Source organism: Drosophila mojavensis, unplaced genomic scaffold (assembly GCF_018153725.1).
Source record: "Drosophila mojavensis isolate 15081-1352.22 unplaced genomic scaffold, ASM1815372v1 contig_16, whole genome shotgun sequence".
Taxonomy (NCBI): domain Eukaryota; kingdom Metazoa; phylum Arthropoda; class Insecta; order Diptera; family Drosophilidae; genus Drosophila; species Drosophila mojavensis.
In genome coordinates this window covers 10,066,699-10,085,819 of record NW_025318693.1, presented here as the reverse complement: position 1 = coordinate 10,085,819, position 19,121 = coordinate 10,066,699, and the positions used below count along the sequence as shown (strand labels likewise).

General features: G+C 39.2%; 1 protein-coding gene across 1 annotated transcript; it reads left to right on the top strand.

Moving 5' to 3' along the window:
• Positions 1-9,688: 9,688 nt before the first annotated feature.
• Positions 9,689-10,771, top strand: LOC6572834 (rRNA 2'-O-methyltransferase fibrillarin). Its single transcript, XM_001998904.3, has one exon. The coding sequence runs from the start codon at positions 9,770-9,772 to the stop codon at positions 10,646-10,648; it is 879 nt and encodes a 292-aa protein (XP_001998940.1). The 5' UTR covers positions 9,689-9,769; the 3' UTR covers positions 10,649-10,771.
• Positions 10,772-19,121: the final 8,350 nt, after the last annotated feature.

Genomic DNA, 19,121 nt, shown 5'->3' with positions numbered 1-19,121 from the left:
CGCAGACAGCTGAGGCAGGCAGGCAGGAGGCAGGAATCGCAGCACGAAATGCAACGCAACAAGCGGAAATGTATTTTTCGGCTGAGGCTGCAAGAAGAGATATTCAACTGGCAAGCCGCTTATCAAAAATAGTGCAATAGCACAAAATAAATAGAAAATGTAACAGAGACAGATGGAGAGAACTAGAGAGAGAGAGGGAGAGAGAGATACAGAGTAAGGGCAAACAAAATTAGTGCAGACTCTGGTCTGCCTCAGCCCGCATCGGTTGGCCGAACAAAGGCGGACAAAGGTGCGCAGCAAATCGCAGCTTGGCTTATCAGTCACTCTCAGGACTCGAGATGGAGCTGCCTGCCAAGCGAAACTATCTGCAATGGACGCGGACAACAGCTAGACAACAGTTGCAAGCACTCCAGAAACCTGCTGCTCTGCACCACCAAGGGCGAACCTTTCTTAATAGTTTTCTGTGCACTTGAAATTTAATTCAGCCACGACAGCAAATCGCTTTGGGGCTTAAGACTTGGTTCTATGATAAGATTTGTTTTTGAATTGCAGATTACAATTTGAGCGCTGATCACTCAAAGATCGATCAATAGTCAATCAATCAGTGTGGGAGTCAAGTCAATTAGCAATACCTCAATCCATTATCGACTCAGTCTGTTCATCAGGTTGTTAGTTATTCACTCAATCATGCTCGTTCAGTAACAGTTCCTGCAGTAAATCTGTCCATCAGCGAGCTAATCACGCAATCAGTCAATCAAATAGTATTCAATCAATCAATGAATGCGTCAACCAGTCAATCTGTAGTCGATTCATCAGTCAGTTGGTCTGTCATTCTAACAATCTGTATATTAGCTAATAATACTCAATGATAATCAGTCAAAATTCAGGGGAATCAGTCAGCCGGTCAATCAATCAATCACTCAGTTGGCCCACTAGCAAGCGAACCTGTTTATCAGCCTCTGGATCAAACAGGCAATTAGTAAAAAATCAGTCAACTCTTATTCATAAAAAGTCAGTCAATCATCAAACAAACCAAAACAAGAGATAATCTCTCATTCAATCAAAATGTCAGCAAAGAGTTAATCAATCGCACAATCAATCGACAACAAAAAGTTAGTCAATCACTCAATCAATTTGACAGTGAAGACATAGTCAATCATTCAATTAATCTGTCATCAGAGAGTCAACAATCAGTAAGTCAGTCAGCAATTCCATCATTCAAGTCAATTATTCTGTCAACAAAGATAGAGTCAATCAATCTATTGTAAAAAAGAGTTAGTAAAATTGATCAATCAAAATGTCAAAAAAGAGTTAATCAATCACTCTATCAGTTTGTTAGCAAAGTGCCAATCAATCAGTCAGCAGTAAATCAGTAAATCAATCAGTCAATCAATGATAGTCATCAGTTTGTCAATCCGTCAATCAGATAGTCATATCAATCAATTGCACCACAAATCAATCACTCAAAATGCTCTCAATTACAACAGAAAAGGAAGATCTCATCCATCAAGTGAGCTCATTTTCGCTCAGTGTAATGGGCAAGCACCACAATTAATTATCGCACGATTTTCCTTTTGGAAATTGTTTTTCTTTGGAGCCGGCGAAATAAATTATTAAAATTTGTGCTTTTGCTGGAAATCAATAACGATTAAAGCTGGTTAATGAGGCCGCGAATAGCAGCAGGCAGCAGGAGCAGCAGGAGCAGCAGGAGGAGCCAACGGGCAGCAGGAGGAGCTAGCGGGCACGAGGCTGGGCTAGACCGCTGCTCAGATTTAAGCCTATGTTAATTTCCACATAATTAATACAACTATTTTTTGGTTAAATTGCAGCAGTTTGCTCAGAGGAGCGTGCCACGGAATTAAACGTAAATATTTAATCATATTATTCAATTAAATTCAATTTTTTCGCTGTTTGTGCCAACGCTCAAAATGAGATTACACGGTAGATGAATAGAGAGAGTAAGAGAGAGAGAGAAAGAAAGAGAGAGAGAGAGAGAGAGAGAGAGAGATAGAGAGCGAGTGAGTGAGAGGCAGAGAGTGCGGCTTTAGAGCTGTGCTGTGCCAACTGTGCTGAAACATAATTTCATTAAAAGTTTTGAATGCATCAAAATGTTTTAATTAATAAACAGCAGAATAAATCAATTATTTATTTGTATATTTATTTTCATATCATGCATTGCCCAAAACAGCTTGTTACTTAAATATTTGTAAAGGACAACTTGGTTAAAAACAAAAAAAAAAAAAAATTAAATAAAATAAAAAAAATAAATAAATAAAATAAAAATTTAGTTTATACTAAATTGATCAATAAAATTGATAAAATTTAATTCAAATAGCTTTGAAAACTCATTGAAATATTTTATCATTAGCTGAATTTATTTACAATGAAGACTATTATTAAGAGGAAAGACATCATGGTATACAGGGTTCAGGGTTGCTCATATTCGACAGATCCATTTGGCAACTCTACTAGGCTGACCATATTCGACGGACCCAAGTTTTTTTTGTTTTTCATAGTTTTTTCTTGTGTATTTTACATATCAGATTCAGATGTACAGGTTCTATATAAAATATTAATAAACAAGTAAGAGTGCTCTACTTACGACTGATCAACTAGGATATACCCTGAAACCTGCAAGCTGATGCTCTAATCATTCTGATATCGAAAATCTGTAAATTACAAAATCTTTGTGTTTATCATATGAATATACACATTAAATCTGAAGTCCTCAGGTCTAAGTGTTCGAATTAGGCTGAAAAAAAATCAATTTATCAATTATTATCGATAAAAAGATATCGGATGAGTTATCCAAAAAAAAAAAAAAGATAAACTTGTACTGCATATGATTTACACGAATATACATGCAAAATTTCAGCTCTCTAGCTCTTATATCTTCTGAGATCTTGGCGTTCATACGCACGGGCGGATGGCCGGACAGACAGACAGGGCTATATCGACTCAGCTCATTGCCCTGATCAAGAATATATATAGTTTGTGGGGTCTGCGATGATACCTTCTGTCTGTTACACACATTTCACAAAACCATTAAATCCTGATTTACCGTTTTCAATGGGTTCAGGGTATAACAAAAAATTCATAGAAAAGAAAAGACCTGAATTGGTTATTATATGGTTCAGCAAGAGAAAAGCTTAGTTTTCACTGAAGCCAAAAGCAAATTATGTTTGACAATTAAAAAACAATTATATTGGAAAAATACATACATACATAAATTTTAGTTAGACAACGATGAAGCAATTTTGCAAAACGAGAACAAAGAGAAAGAAAGAGACAGAAAGAGAATTCTGTTGTTTTCCCAAACATATTAAAATATATTTTTGACTGCACTCAAATTTAGACAATTGAAGCTAAATAAAAGAATTTCTATTATTTATTATATATTATAGATGCTGCCCTTTATTTGTGACAAGCGACAAAATGACAAACTAAAAGTAATTTAATATCAGCTTTGGCATAGATTACGTATGGGTGTGTGTGTGTTTGTGTGTGTGAATTGAAGAATTTAAGAATTGATTAAAATGTGGCTAGGAATGTCTGTGTTAAATGCGAAGAAATGCAGAATAAATAGCCGTAACTATTGCACTTATTCTCTCAATATTGCATAAGTGTGTGAGTGTGTGTGTGTGCTTTTACGGCCAAGTTGTTGGCAAGTTGCAAATGCGACACGTGAGCCTTTTTTGTGTTGCAGCCGGTGCATGACTAAAGCAACTAATGGCACACACACACACACACATGCACACACACATGCACATGCACATTCTTCTGGCTGGAACACGTGTTTTGACTGCAACAAATATGCAAAAAATGTTATGCCAAAAGCCAGCCCAACAGCAACAACAATAGCAATGGCATTAACAGCAGCCACAACAACAACAACAGCAACAACAACAGCAACGTGAGCTAAGAACTCTTGAGTTTGTTTTTTTGCTGTGTTTTTTTGCATTTTACGGAGCCCAGCGCCGCGAAGCTGCTAAACTTGGCACCGTTTGTTGCCATTTGCGAGAATGTGCGCAAGTATTTTAAAAATGTATTTTGCAGCGATGGCAGCTTTACATTTTGGGACACATCGAACGTGCCGCCCCAAATGCTCGGGCGCTGCTGGCCGAGTGAGCGCGGCGCAAATAACTATGCTATAGTTTTTTTCCCTTGCGCAGCCCACGTAAGTATGCTATAGTTTTTTTCTTCCTCTGCCCACGTCAAGCACGCGCCGTCGACTGTGTGTGTGTGTGTGGGTGACATCTTGTGTCCCAACGGGTTAATGGAGCTCCAGGCACATGTGCTCCAAGCATGTTGCCTCACACAAAACGTAGAAAGGAAAAGCGAGGTAGCCCGAAGAAGCAGCGAATCGCATTTTCATTGCGCTTGTCGCGCCTTTTGGCATTCTTCTTCTTCTTTTGATACTTCTCTTTCGGTTTGATTTTATGAACTAACTGCGACTTTGGCCGCTTAACTTTGTTGGCTGCGGCTCATTATGCAAAAGACGAACGCCAGACGCACCGAAAGTCGCGGCTGGCCACTTGGCAAGCAGCCCTCAGCAGACGGCCTAAAGTTTCCATTTGCAACATTTCCAAGCAAATACTCATAAATAAACAGCGGCAGCCGCTGCAACAACGAACTTCAGGCCATAGAGATGGGCCGTTGTCGTGCCTCTCTTATCTCAACAAGAAGTGGAATAATCAAATACTAATATAATAATCATAATGAAGTATGACTGAAAAATAATTTAAAAACTCATACAGCAAATTATGTAAAATATTGAAATAAATATTCGGTTGATTAAAAAAAAAAAAAAAATAACGAAACTATTTATCACATATTGATATTTAAATAAATATTTATTTAAAAAAAAAAAAGAAAATAATGGATATAATTGTATAAAACATTTAAATTTAGTTTCAGTTTAATTTTCAATAAATTAAAAGTATTAAATATAATATAATAAATTATAATATAATATATATTATAAAAAAAAAAACATAAAAAATGTTTTAAAAAATATAATAATCAAGAAAAAAATGTATAAAAAATATTTAAATTTGGTTTTGGTTAATTTTTCAATAATCTAGTGCAACAATATATATACACAAAAATACTTGAAAAAAAAAAAAAAAAAAAATATATATATATATATATATATATATATATATATATATATATATATATATATTTTTTTTTTTTTTTTTTTTTCATAAACAATTCTATAAAATATTTTAATTGAATTTCTGTTCATTTTTCGTCAAATTCATGATCAAATGTGCTTAAATACTTTTAAAATATTTTTCTCTAAACAATTTTCGATTATATAAAATTTGGTACTAAAAAAACTTCGTGCTCATTTGTGCCTGCTCGTGTCACGAAATGCAACTCTCTCTGAGCGCTGAAGCTTTACGGTTAAAGCACTAGGCAGCCGTGCCACGCCCCTGAGCAATGCAACAAAAAGTGCGGCTGGGCAGCGCCACAATGGGCGGGTTTATTAAAAAATTTTTGAGCGCGCCCCACTCACGTCTATTTTATTGTTAGTTTCGTTTGTTTTACTCTTTTTCGGGTTGCCTTATACCCTATGGAAGCTAGTTGAGCGTGTGGGGTGTGATAGGCCATAGGGAATGAACTGCTCAATCTTAGCATATATTGATTTTAATATCTTTATATTCATAATATATCTGAGATACGTTGGAGATATCTTGTTAGATCTCGAATAGTAGACAATAAATTCACTCGTTATTATTATTATTATTTTTTATATAAATATATTATTTATTATCAAGTTTAAATGGCTAGAACTGAGAAGTTTCTCAAACTGTTTAAGCATATGTATTAGCTTAGACTTATAGATATTCTATGGCTTTATGAAGTGCAGAAGCCTGGTAGATTGCTGCCAACTTCAGAGTATCAGCTAGTCAGCTATTACCTTTCCCCATGCTCTTGTTTTGCCTCGACTGTGTTTCATTCCCATTTGTGTTTTATTATTATTTTTTGTTGTTTTGCATTTTCTCTCTCTCTCTCTCTCTTTTTTTTTGTTTGCTGTTGTATTTCGTGCCACTTGGCCAGCGCAACATGCACTTGAGTTTCATTTGCTTGTTTCGGCAACGGTTCGAGGCCCGTGGCGGGGGTGGAGGGAGCTTGGGGCATGGGGAGAAGGGGCTAGCCGGGAGTACCAGGCGCACCGGGAGTACCAGCCAATGTCAGAGAGTGCATTAAGCATTGTAGTGCCTCAAAAAGTTTTATGTACATTGCGAGAGCGCCAAAAGAAAACCGCAAACACAATATAAAGTCGAATGTGTTTTATTTTTATTTTTATTTATTTATTTTTTTTAGTTGTAGTTGTTAGAACTGCTGCTGCGGCCAACGAGGCTATTATTATTATTATTATTGTTGTTATATTTGTTGCTGTTGTTGCTGTAGTGGTGGCTGTTGGGGCAAGTAAGTAGTTCACTTTGTTAAATTATGTGCGGCATTTGTATGCACATTTATTTGCCCTAGACGAAAGAGCTGTTGTTTAGCCACGAGCGCTGCCATATGCTCAGGTGCTCATTAACTGTGATGGCAGGTGCTCAAGGGCACTCAAGGACAGTGCCGTCAGAATGCTTAAATATCATCAAATGTCATTTGTATAATATATCTATGATATAATGCAATAAATCAGGTAATTCTTTTTAATATGTTATAAATGAAAATAATTTTGTGTCTTTTATCTTATCTAACTTTTTCTTGTTTTTTTTTTTTTATGTTTTATATTTAACTGTTGCTGTTTAATATATACATATATGAATGTATACATATGTATATTTTATTATATTTTTTTTATATATATATTCTGTATATACATTCAAATAAATTCCCAGAAATTCTCATATATTTTTAAATTTAAGTGAATAAATGTGATATACATATACATATTACGTTATTTACATATATATATATATATATATATATATATATATATATATATATATATATATATATATATATATACATGTATTAGTTTAAATATATACGTACATATATTTTTGTATTTTATTTAGTTATTTAGTTATTTTAATTTCTTGTTTTGTTTCACATGTATCTATTTAAATACATTTTTGCCTTTCATAATCCCCGGCAAAATGTGAATTTTATATAATAAGTTGCGCCATTTAATTACAAACAGCGAGTTTCATTTAATTGGGGATTACAACTACTTAATAAAAAGTTTAGCTGACGAGACGTTTTGGCCACGACGATTCAAATACAGATGCAAATAAATATACAAATACAGATACAGATACGAATACAGATACAGATACAGATACAATTACAGCGCGAGTGGAGGCCCCCGCGCAATGTCGAAGCAAATGCATGGCAAAATCTTAATTAACCTCAGGGTGCAGAGCATAAACCAGCATATACCAACACACACACACACACACACACACGTACATAGACAGCATCTAGTTACATAGATACATTTAGAGCGCTGGGAGCTAGGCGCTTGTCTATTATGCCAGCTCTTCAACTGAATGAAACGAGCTGAGCAAATAGAACTATGTATGTGTGTGAGCGTGTGTGTGTGTGTGTGCGTGTGTGTGCACATATTCATTTGGTATGTTACGCACTTTATTCTAACTCAAACACACACACACGCACACACACACACATACTCGCACATGGCTTAGCGCCAATTTCGCTGCTCGGGAATTACATTAAGCGTCGAGCATAATAAATTATTCCGTATGATATGATTCTGGTACATGATAAGCGTTTGTAATTTTAACTGTCAGTTAAATGAGTATGTGTGTCTGCGTGTGGGTAGGGCGTAGAGGAGGCGAGTGGGCGTGGTGTGGTGTAAGCTCGCGTAGCGATTTAGAATTCTTAATATTTGTCTTTAGCTGAAAACTTGAACATTAGCGCGCGTAAATAAAAGTTGAGCGCCAATATTTGCTAGCAAGCTCTCTCTCTCTCTGTCTCTCTCTCTCTCTCTCTCACACTCACATACACATAGAGGCACGCATGTGATGCACATGTAAGTGGCACACCCACACATAATTACTTCTAGATGCTAAAGTTGGCGCTGACAAGTACGTGACTATAATCAGCGCGCGTTTGGCAATGCCAGCCAGACAGATGAATGCCCTGCCACGCCCATGCGCCCATGCGCCCGCACGTCTCTCCATTTGGCCAGCTGACCTGAGTACCCTGCCGCCTGCCACATGGACTGCCTCGCTATTTGCTTTGAAATTAAAAAAGTTTGCGCTTCGCTCTGTTAGATTCGCCTTGATTTACATGTTAAATAATTTTTGTGCCCTCGTCCGGCGGCGCTGAAATTGTTGCAAACGCGTTGCATAAAAGCCAAATATGAGTTAGCTGCCTCCTGCTTGGTCTCCAGTTTGCTGTCAGCAAATATATGCACTGGCCATCTCTCTCTCAATCTGTCCGTCCCGCTCTCACAAAGCCATCGTCTGCTTGTGCTCCCCGTAAATTGACTCACGCGCATTTGGCAAATCAACAGCTCATTAAATCACGTAGCTAAAGCCCCGCACCTCAAGCAGACAGAAGGCCTTAAAACTTTTTTATATGAAAGCTGAATTTCAAATTCAATGTGGAACTGTGAAAACACAGCCTGAAGAGGTGGAAAAGGTGCCAAGGACAAGGGCAGGCGTTCGTCAGTTGGAAAAATTGAATAAAAATCATTAAATGTGTAAAGGGAATAAAATATGGCGAGAGTCTGAAAGATATCTGTATCTGTATCTGTATCTGTATCTGTATCTGTATCTGTATCTGTATCTGTATCTGTATCTGTATCTGTATCTGTATCTGTATCTGTATCTGTATCTGTATCTGTATCTGTATCTGTATCTGTATCTGTATCTGTATCTGTATCTGTATCTGTATCTGTATCTGTATCTGTATCTGTATCTGTATCTGTATCTGTATCTGTATCTGTATCTGTATCTGTATCTGTATCTGTATCTGTATCTGTATCTGTATCTGTATCTGTATCTGTATCTGTATCTGTATCTGTATCTGTATCTGTATCTGTATCTGTATCTGTATCTGTATCTGTATCTGTATCTGTATCTGTATCTGTATCTGTATCTGTATCTGTATCTGTATCTGTATCTGTATCTGTATCTGTATCTGTATCTGTATCTGTATCTGTATCTGTATCTGTATCTGTATCTGTATCTGTATCTGTATCTGTATCTGTATCTGTATCTGTATCTGTATCTGTATCTGTATCTGTATCTGTATCTGTATCTGTATCTGTATCTGTATCTGTATCTGTATCTGTATCTGTATCTGTATCTGTATCTGTATCTGTATCTGTATCTGTATCTGTATCTGTATCTGTATCTGTATCTGTATCTGTATCTGTATCTGTATCTGTATCTGTATCTGTATCTGTATCTGTATCTGTATCTGTATCTGTATCTGTATCTGTATCTGTATCTGTATCTGTATCTGTATCTGTATCTGTATCTGTATCTGTATCTGTATCTGTATCTGTATCTGTATCTGTATCTGTATCTGTATCTGTATCTGTATCTGTATCTGTATCTGTATCTGTATCTGTATCTGTATCTGTATCTGTATCTGTATCTGTATCTGTATCTGTATCTGTACCTGTACCTGTATCTGTATCTGTATATCTGCATCTTTTGTATTTGTATCTTTGTAGTTTTCTTTTCTCTGTCTTTATTTCTAGATATATTCTTATTAACTGTCATATTCAAATGTATATTTGAATCGACTCAAACACATTCTTCATACAAACATGAACAAGTTGTTTGTATCTAAACATAAATGGCGTAGGCGTGGCAATACAAAGTCCCGCGGCTGGAGCAAGTTGGCGGACCTCGTCGAGGTGGACAGCAACGAGGTCAGCGACTCCTGCAGCGAGCACAGCAACAACAGCCTGACCTCATTCAACCACAAGTCGGAGCTGAGCATCGAGCAGCAGCAGTTCTCCGGCGCCTTTGTGTCACGCGGCAAGGACGACTCGCTGCAGCTGATGACGCGCTGCAGCGCGGTCATTGAGGATGGCTTTGGCGAGGAGACTCTCGTGGCCGACTACAATGGGGAGTGCTGCCGGTTTCGCATTTGGTCGCCCTACAAGTCCAAGTTGGCGGCTGCCCTGCTGAAGGACCTCGCCCACGTTCCGATCTTCGAGGGCAGCAAGGTAATGTATTTGGGCGCTGCGACCGGCTGCTCGGTGTCCCACTTGGCGGACATTGTGGGCGCTGGGGGCGTGGTGTATGCCGTCGAGACCAGCCCGTGGGCCAACAGCGAGCTGCTGTCGCTAGCCAAGCGGCGCTCAAACGTGGTTGCCATCATCGAGGATGCCACGATGCCCTACAAGTACCATCGCGTCATCTCGGAGAGCGTTGACTTCCTCTTCTGCGACACGCTGCATCACGAGCAGCTGCGCATTTTGATGCTGCACGCTCGACACTTTCTGCGGCCCGGCGGCCGTTTCGCACTCATGCTGACGGGCACGCCGCAGGACGCCGCCGGAATCGGCGCCGTGAGTCGGCTGCATGCCGAGCAGCTGGACGCCCTAGACCAGATCTCGCTGCAGCCCTATGTCCACGGCCAGTTCCTGCTGGCCGGCGTGTACAATCTGACCATACCCGAGTCTCTGGTGGATGCCTGAGTGCAACGGGGCTTAGCGAACGAATCACTTTTATTTTGTACAGCACTGTAAATTCCCCAAAGTCTTTGATTCCTCGTCACCCAGAGACCTATTCAAATCAAATAAAAAAACTCACAAAATGCAGAAATGTTGAAACAAAGCATCGAAATGTTGTGCCCCCAAGTCGAAATGCACAAAGCGCTCTCGTGGATTTGCAGATTTTGCAGATTGCCGTTGAAAGCAAATCAAAAGTAGTCGTGGCTGTGTGGGGCGTGTGGGCGTGGCGCGTGTGCAATGCAAAACAACTTAAAATGTCATATGAAATTTGTAGCGCTTGCTGATTGCGGGTGTTAAACAGCGGGCCGAATGGAGCGGGTATTCCCGCACATGCTCAACAAAAGGACAGCGTGTAAATCCAGTCACGCCCACTCGACGGGCGGGCGGGCGACATAAAAAATGCAGCTGAAGGCGAAAGCAGCGTGCCGAATAAAATACAAAAAAAAAAAAAAAAAAAAAAAAAAATCGCCAAAAATGGAAGAAGAAAAACTCAACGCAAAAAATCACAAATTCCGACAAAAAATCTTTAAATCCCGTTGGATTTATGCATTTTTACGTTGCATTCGCCGTGCGCCGTTCGTCGTTCGCCGCATGTGGATTGTCTAACGCCGCTTTCATAGCGCGCCACGCCCACCGAAACTTAAAGCCCGCCGCCCACTGCCTCGCTGTGTGTTTTTCCGATTGTGGAAATGCGGGCGGAAAGCAATGAAATGGCTGCGTCGCAGTCGCCGTCGACGTCGTCGCCATTCACATTTATGTGATTTCTGCAGTTTGCCAACAGCGCCTCAAGGTGTCGCAGCAGCGAGGACACCAATGCACTCGGCTGCATGCAGTTGCTGCAGCTGAGCTGCTGCCCAAAAACAATGTTCTAGAGATGAGCGCGTGTCACGCGCAGCTCACACGATTGCTGCTGAGATGGGTTTTACTACATATCTTTATGGGAAATCTGATACAGATGACTCAGCCGTATAATTTCCATGGCACTTAAGATTTCCATCTTCAGTTAAAGCTTCATAGATCTCAGATACTTCCGATTGAAAAGGATGCTTTAGATAACTCAGACTTACAAAATATACTTTTCATTATGTAAGATTCAATGAAAATGTATATCAAAATTTCCATCTAATAAATATAAATACAATATAAAAAAAACTATAAATTTAAAATAAAAGCAAATATATTTAGCTATAAAAAGAACTTAATTATAATAATAGTATAATTTAAAATAAAAAATAAATAAATATAAATTAAAATAATTTCCCATATTATAAAAATTCTCAATTTCTCTGTTAATAAGTTCAATCAAAGTCAATAAAATAATTATCATGTTAAATCTATAATTTCTTAATAATAATTAATAAGACTTACTTATTAATATGCAATGAGATTTGTTAGCCTAATAATCCGATGCCTAAAGCTTTTGTATAATTTCACTTTTGCCTTATGAGTATAGTCATTTAATTTATTATTACCGAATTCATTTATGTGTATAGAATTATATTTATTTTATTTATATTTGAATTTCTTATTATTTATTTAATTTATATAAAGAACTTCATATAACTATGTATAATCATTCGATTTATTATATATATATATATATATATATATATATATATATTTTATTTATTATATATATTTATTTATTATTTATTATATTTATTATATATATATTATTTTTTTTTTTTTTTTTTTTTTATAAATTCTGATATATCTAAATACATGCGAGTATAGTCATTCTTTGTACTTTGTACTATGAACTGTGAGCAAGTTCGAGTAGAGTAATTCAATGTATTATTATTTATTTTATATAGTTCATATGACTACAGATATTCTCATTTATTTATAACAAAATATTCGATTTATTTCCATGCCATCTAAAAGCTAAAAGCATTTTGGGTTACATTGAGGCTCTTGAACTCTGAAAGGGCACACTAGAGATTGCTGTCTGTCCTGCAAGTGTTGCAAGGCTGAATGCGGGCTAACCCAGCTCAATATATTCGGCAATAGCAGCTGGAGTGCTAGCCGACCCAAGTCTTCCTTAAAAGTGGTTGCTATAGCGGCTATTTAGGTCTCATGTTGTGGCAGACTTTATCCAAATGCGAAGTAAGGAACGGACAAAATTTAGTTATGGTCCTGGTCTTTCATATAATGTTAATAATAGAACTTTGTATGAATTTTAAAAATTATTTTATTTATTTATTTTTATACTAATTATTTGGCAAATGTTCTTGGTTATTTAAAAAAAAACCTAAGTTTTTTTTTATAGCTTAAGTAGCTGATCAAATATAATTATCATAAATAATATAATTTCTACTTTATACATTTTAAATATACTTTTGAGCATGCAGCTAAGTCTGCTCAGAATAACTAATACAACAAATTATATTTTATAAACACTTTTGTAAGACGAAAATTGATTAAAAATAAAGTAAATAAATAATTAAAAATATTTCTTATAAATAATTTATATGTTTTATACTTGCAACCCGTTGAAATCAGTATTTTAAATATATGTATAAATATATTTATCATTTTCTTTTATGATATATTTCCCTTATTTTGCGATAAGTTTAAAAAAAAATCATATGAAACTTATTCACATACTTATTATAAATATTAATATTAATATATACATTTTTAGTATTTTTTTTTATTATCATTCACTCATAATAATTTCGACGAAAACCAGTTGAATTTCCTATAGTAATATTAAGTCGTGCTTTTTCTAATGCAGCTGCACTGGCGCACACGGCGCAGCTGTTGATGACGTCGCTGACGTCGCTGACGTCGCGTCGCGTCGTTGGCAGCGCTGCCGAAGCATCTCTGCGTGCGCGTTATCAGGACGAGCAGGAGAAGGACTGACTGTGAATATGGGAGCTCCTCTACCTTTTGCCCCACGGCCGCCCACACTTAACGCCCCCCCGAAAAACAGAGACGAAAAAAAATGTCCCACACAATCGATTGGTGTTGCCTCCAACTGCCGCGAGGGCTGCCATTGTTGTTGCTGTAGTCGTCGTCGTCGTCGTTGTTGTTGTTGTTGTTCTTGTTGTTGTTGCTGCTGTTGATTTTATGGCATGCTGCAAACTATCTGTCGCTTTTGTTTTACGATTCCTTTTGCGCTTGATGATCGTCACCGTTGCGGGCGTCGCTGGCATTGCAGGACTCGTTTGTGTTCCCAGTGATTCCTCCACTCTCTAGGCATCTCACTCTCACACTTTCCCTGCCATTCTCTCACCCTCTCTCCTATTTGGTATAAGCTCCATCCCTGACGTCGCATGGCCGGCGGCGTAATCGTGTTGCTGTTTGCTGCACTGGATGTTTGTTTGTCTCCGCAATTCCAAACGAAGCTCCCCTCCCCACCCACCCATGCCACTTCCCACACCCCCTCAATCCAACCCATCGTCAGCTTTAGCTACAGCCTTAGCCAGAATGCGAGCCGGCATTGTCGTGGCGGCTGAGGCTAAGGCTAAGGGGCGGGGCGCGGCGGGCAGTGCGATTGCGGTGCTGGATTTCATTGTTGGTTCTCTGCTGAGCGGTTTTTTTCGCACGCTGCCGCTGCAATCTCGGTGTAATATTTTATTTTCAATTCGCATTTAGTGCAGCCAGCGTGGCCCACGATTCGCTGGGGTTTGGGGCCACATCTAAGGGAAGAATAAATTGTATCTGACAATTGGCAATTGGCCTATCCGCCCGTTTGATAGTGCGAGTGGGCGCAGCTCCAAATAGGCAGCCAGCCAGAGGGACAGACAGACGAACGGACGTGGGCACGATAAGCGCTAGCCGGGCGAGGGCAGTAGGTGAGTGGCTTATAAATTGTGGGCGTGGCATGCGACGCATGTCCCAGCATTTTATGCTGAATCACGAATTGCATTAGACAAGGCACTCGCACTGCGGTCGAGCCGCCCCAATTGGATTATCACATGTCCTGAGCCACTCCGCCTGACACTTTTCATTACAATTTTTGTGCGCTCGCACGTTGAGCGCTGAGAGTGGAGCGTCGCTGAAATGCAGCATCGTTGAGCATGCTTTAAACAGTTCCATCAACGACAAAGCTGCGCTGCCCTGGCGCTGGCCAATCGAAGTAATCCAGCTGCACTGATAAATGTCAAATAAGCTTCGAGTGTGTGTGCGCTCGCTCGGCTGGGAGCGTGGCGTGAAATGCTTTTTAAGCACTCACTCGAATCACACACACACACACACACACACACACACACACACACACATCGCATGGCTGGCAATGTAAATGGCGCTGTCGATGACCATGTTGGACCATGTCGAGGGCGCATTACGAGCAAACAAAATTTTTGCTCTGTCAACTAAATGTCAGAAAAATGGCCGGCAATAGCACTGGGTGTGTGTGTGTGTGTGTGTGTGTGCTCGCTGAGCTGAGCTGAGTTGAGCTCCCATTGCTCCTGCTGCTGCTGCTGCTGCTCCTTGATGCTGTCTCCAGCACGCACGCACTTGATCAATCATGCGAGCCTGACGACGCTGCGGCTGACAACTGTGTGTGTGTGTGTGGGGCTGTTGTATTTGCATTGATGACAACTACATGTCCGCAACCGCAGCGAGTGAGGCGTTGCCTGTTGACGATTATGGAGCACCTGCGCGTTGCCAGCGCGATTTGGCCAACAGATTACGCTAAAATGTGGCCAACACCCTGACAACTGTCTGTCAGCTGGCACACGACGCATATTAATAAGCCCTTTGGCAGCGGCCATAACAAATGGCCTGCCATTCGTTCTAGTCCAACCAATCGACGACCATTAACCAGCACTCGGCAAGCACTGCGGAAAACATGAAAAACGGGGAAAAATAAGAGAAAACCAATGCAAACTTGATATAGAACGTTTGTTGGAAAATGCCTCAGCAAATCCAAACAAATGTTTGTGCTTTTAACTGGGATTATCGACGCGATATTTATTGTGCATAATTTTTCTTAAGACCAACAGCCGAGAGCTGCAGACACTCAGACACTCAGAGTGTCGGACATGTGGACAGAGGGACAGACTGAATCGAGCCGAGCCGAGTCTGACCACAATCGCAAATTAGGGCGTTAAGCATGCAAATGCGAACAGCTTATAGATAAGTATTTAGGAATTTCCCGAATTTTAAATAATAATACGAGTACATCAATTCGATGGAGTGTGTGTACCTGGTGCAAGAGAGGGAGGAGCGAAAGAGACGACGAGATGGAAAGCAGAGGGAGAAATGGGAGAAACATATACTGAAAGAGGATGAGGGAGGGAGCTGGAGAGAGATTGAGAGAGCTAGAGGAGGATGATTAAGTTAGGGAATGGAAGAACAAGAGAAAAACGGCAGGCAATGAATGAGATAAAAGGAAATAACATGAGAGAGAGAGAGAGAGAGAGAGAGAGAGATAAAGATGAAGCAAAGTGAAGAAAATTATTGAAAAAAAAAATAAGGAAAAGACAGATCAGACAGAGAAAAATTGAGAGAGTGAGAAACATTGAGAAACAGAGAGAGAGAGAGAGAGAGAAAGAGTTAAAGTGAGAAAGAAAAGCATAATGACTGAGGAAAAGAAAGTGGCAGTTGGTAAAGTAAGAGACCGAAACAGAGGCAGAGAGGCAGACGGAGGAAGGGAAGATATAAATGAACAGAGATATATAGAGAGAGAAAGAGTGAGGCAGCAAGATAAGCATGGAGAGCGAGAGAGAGAGAGAGAGAGATACAGTATTATTTTTCTCTTTTTGAATATAGAAGAGTTTTTAAAGTACATAATGAATTTCTATACTTTAGTCCATCCTTCCATCAAATATGCAACGAAGAATTTGTTATGATTTATGATAACAGATAAATTACTGTTTATAAAGATCTTCAAATTTTTAAAAGCTTTCACTAAAGTATATTTAATTCTGAGGCATTCTGTACAAATCGATACAAACGAAGCGTATCGTAAAACAATCCATGAATGTGCGGTCGCCCGTCCTAAGTCTGCGCATTTTTCACTATTTTCTCATGCCGTGTCGCCAGCCTCGACTTAATTTTAGAGTTATGGCAACCCAATGAAACATAGCTGTAATTAAGTGCAAGACAACGCGCCATGCTGTTGCGACAATGTGGTAGGAAAAAAGAAAAAGAGTTAGACCAGAGATGGTGCTTGTAAGACACACCTATAGACGCACACCTGTGAACACACACACACACACGCACAAATACATTGAAAATTAATTAAAACACAAGCTGAAAGCATGTTAACAAGAGGATTGAAGCAAAAAAGCACGCCCAAACAAATGCGGTGGGCCCCGCCCCCTCAGCTGTGGCAAAGATCTGTGCGCATTACGCATACGCCGTGTGGGCCGTGTGAAAAATGCTTTTGGGCCAAAAGTTAACTGAAAAGAATTGCTAAGCCTAAGCTAGCTGAGGCGAAAGATGTGGCAAACGGAGAAGAATAAAAAAAAAGGGCAAAAGACCTTTTCCATTAAGGTAAACGCCATGCCTGGAAGGGTGGGCTGCACCGGGTGGGGCGTGGCGGGACTTGGTGGGTAAAGCCCGAGTCTTAAGCTTTGTTTTGGCGCAACTTTATCAGACACCCAATTAAAAGGGCTTTATAACAATTAGAGCTAATAACACGCTTCAATTGTTGCCAGCAATACCAGAGGGCATTCCCAGGCAGCGCCTGCCAATGCCCCGCCCCCAAAATTCTCAGATTCTCCCACGCTCAACATTTTATTTTTATTAGAATTGCTTTTTGTTTTCTCTCTCTCTCATTTTTTTGTATTTTTACTTGGTGATTCTGGCATTTTGTGGGTAAAGCTTATGGCATGGTTTTTATGTGCTGCCATTTGGTTAGAGCTGCGGTCGCAATTAAAGGGAGAACCACAGCAATTAGCAAATTGACAAGTGGATTTGTTGTTGCATTCCAGGAGCTGCCACGCCCCCCACTCACTCACACACTCGCTCTCTCACTCATGCTGTCTCTTTACATTTTGGGCCAGCTGTAATTCTAGTTACTCTCATAAGTAATTAAAATTTGTATAGCCATTGTTTTGCCATTTAAGAGTCGGCAGTCGGCAGTCGGCATTTGGACAACAAAAACTGAAACTCAAACAAAAAGTGCAAAGCGCAAATCTCACAAATTTGATAAATTAGTTGTTGTACGAGCAAGAAACTAAAAAAAAGAAAAAAAAAAAAAAAAAACAAGAGGAACAAAACTTTTCTACGGTTTCGCCAGCCAGAAACTGAACTGAGCCGAGTTGAGCTAAGCTCGGCGCTGAGCTGCTTATCCGTCTGACTCTTTGACTGCACGGCTGGCTAAGAGCAAAACTTTCTGCCCGAATTCAAAATCCAATTTTTCGAATGAAAAGTCAAACACGAGTTTAACTTTTGATCCGTTTGGCTGCCTAAGCAGTCAACAGTCAACAGTCAACAGTCGGCAGTCGACATTCGACAGTCGACAGTCAACTGCTCGCCAATAGAAATCCTTGCTGCTGCCACGCCCACTTTCAAATCAATCGGCGACATCTGCACAGCCAGCCTCATCCTCTCACGCGGCTCGACCCTCCGAATCGATATTTCAATTTAGCGCACATTTTCAGCTACTAATTTGCAATCATTGGCGTTTTTGTTAATTTTAATTTGATTATACACACTATGCAGCAACGGTTCATCGTGACCCGCGGCTCGCAACAATGGCCAAAACGATCCAAAGTTCTTATCGAAATTCAATTAAAAGGACACGTTCGAGTGACCACATTGTCTTGCACTAAGACGAAAATCAATTTAGTTAAACTCGAATTAGTTGAAATTGAAAACTCAAATCTGAATCTACACTATTTTGATGAATATATAGTTTACTTATACACAGATATTCCATATAATTATATATCTGTATACATGCATATGTTTATGCCAGCAGACTCCTCTGACAAAGTTTCCTAATTCTGTTCTTTCTTATTGGTGCTGTTGCATTAGTATTAGTGTGAGTCAGAGATCTTGATGTTGTAAACTGTTATCCGAGTGAGTTTGCGCTATGGTTGCAGGCCTTTCACTGGTCGTTCTTACTTCAAAAGAGAGAGCGAGAGAGCACTATACTGTGACTGAAAGAACTCTAGGTTGTTAATGAGTGAGAGCGAGCAAATGATATTAAGCCGTCTAAGCCGTTGCTGAGTTAGAGCGAGATGACTATCTACGCTGTCGTTATGTTTGTCAGTGGACGAAGAGCTGGCAAATAAGAATTGAAAAGCATAATGAATGACAGTATGCCTGCAATTTCTTACTAAGAACTTCTTATTGTAATTATATGAAAGTAAAAGGGAAGTTGACTTTGTATTTTGGTCAGTACGAGGGAAGCTGAACAAAATAAATATATATGTATATGAATATTCACTACTTTGAATTCTCGTCTCTATTTAAATATATATATTTTCATCTTGAATAAGTATTTAATTAATTAGACTTTAGCCTAAAGAAAAGT

Coding starts and splice junctions, on each gene's coding strand:
- LOC6572834 (XM_001998904.3), top strand. CDS start 9,770: ATGAACAAGTTGTTTGTATCTAAACATAAATGGCGTAGGCGTGGCAAT.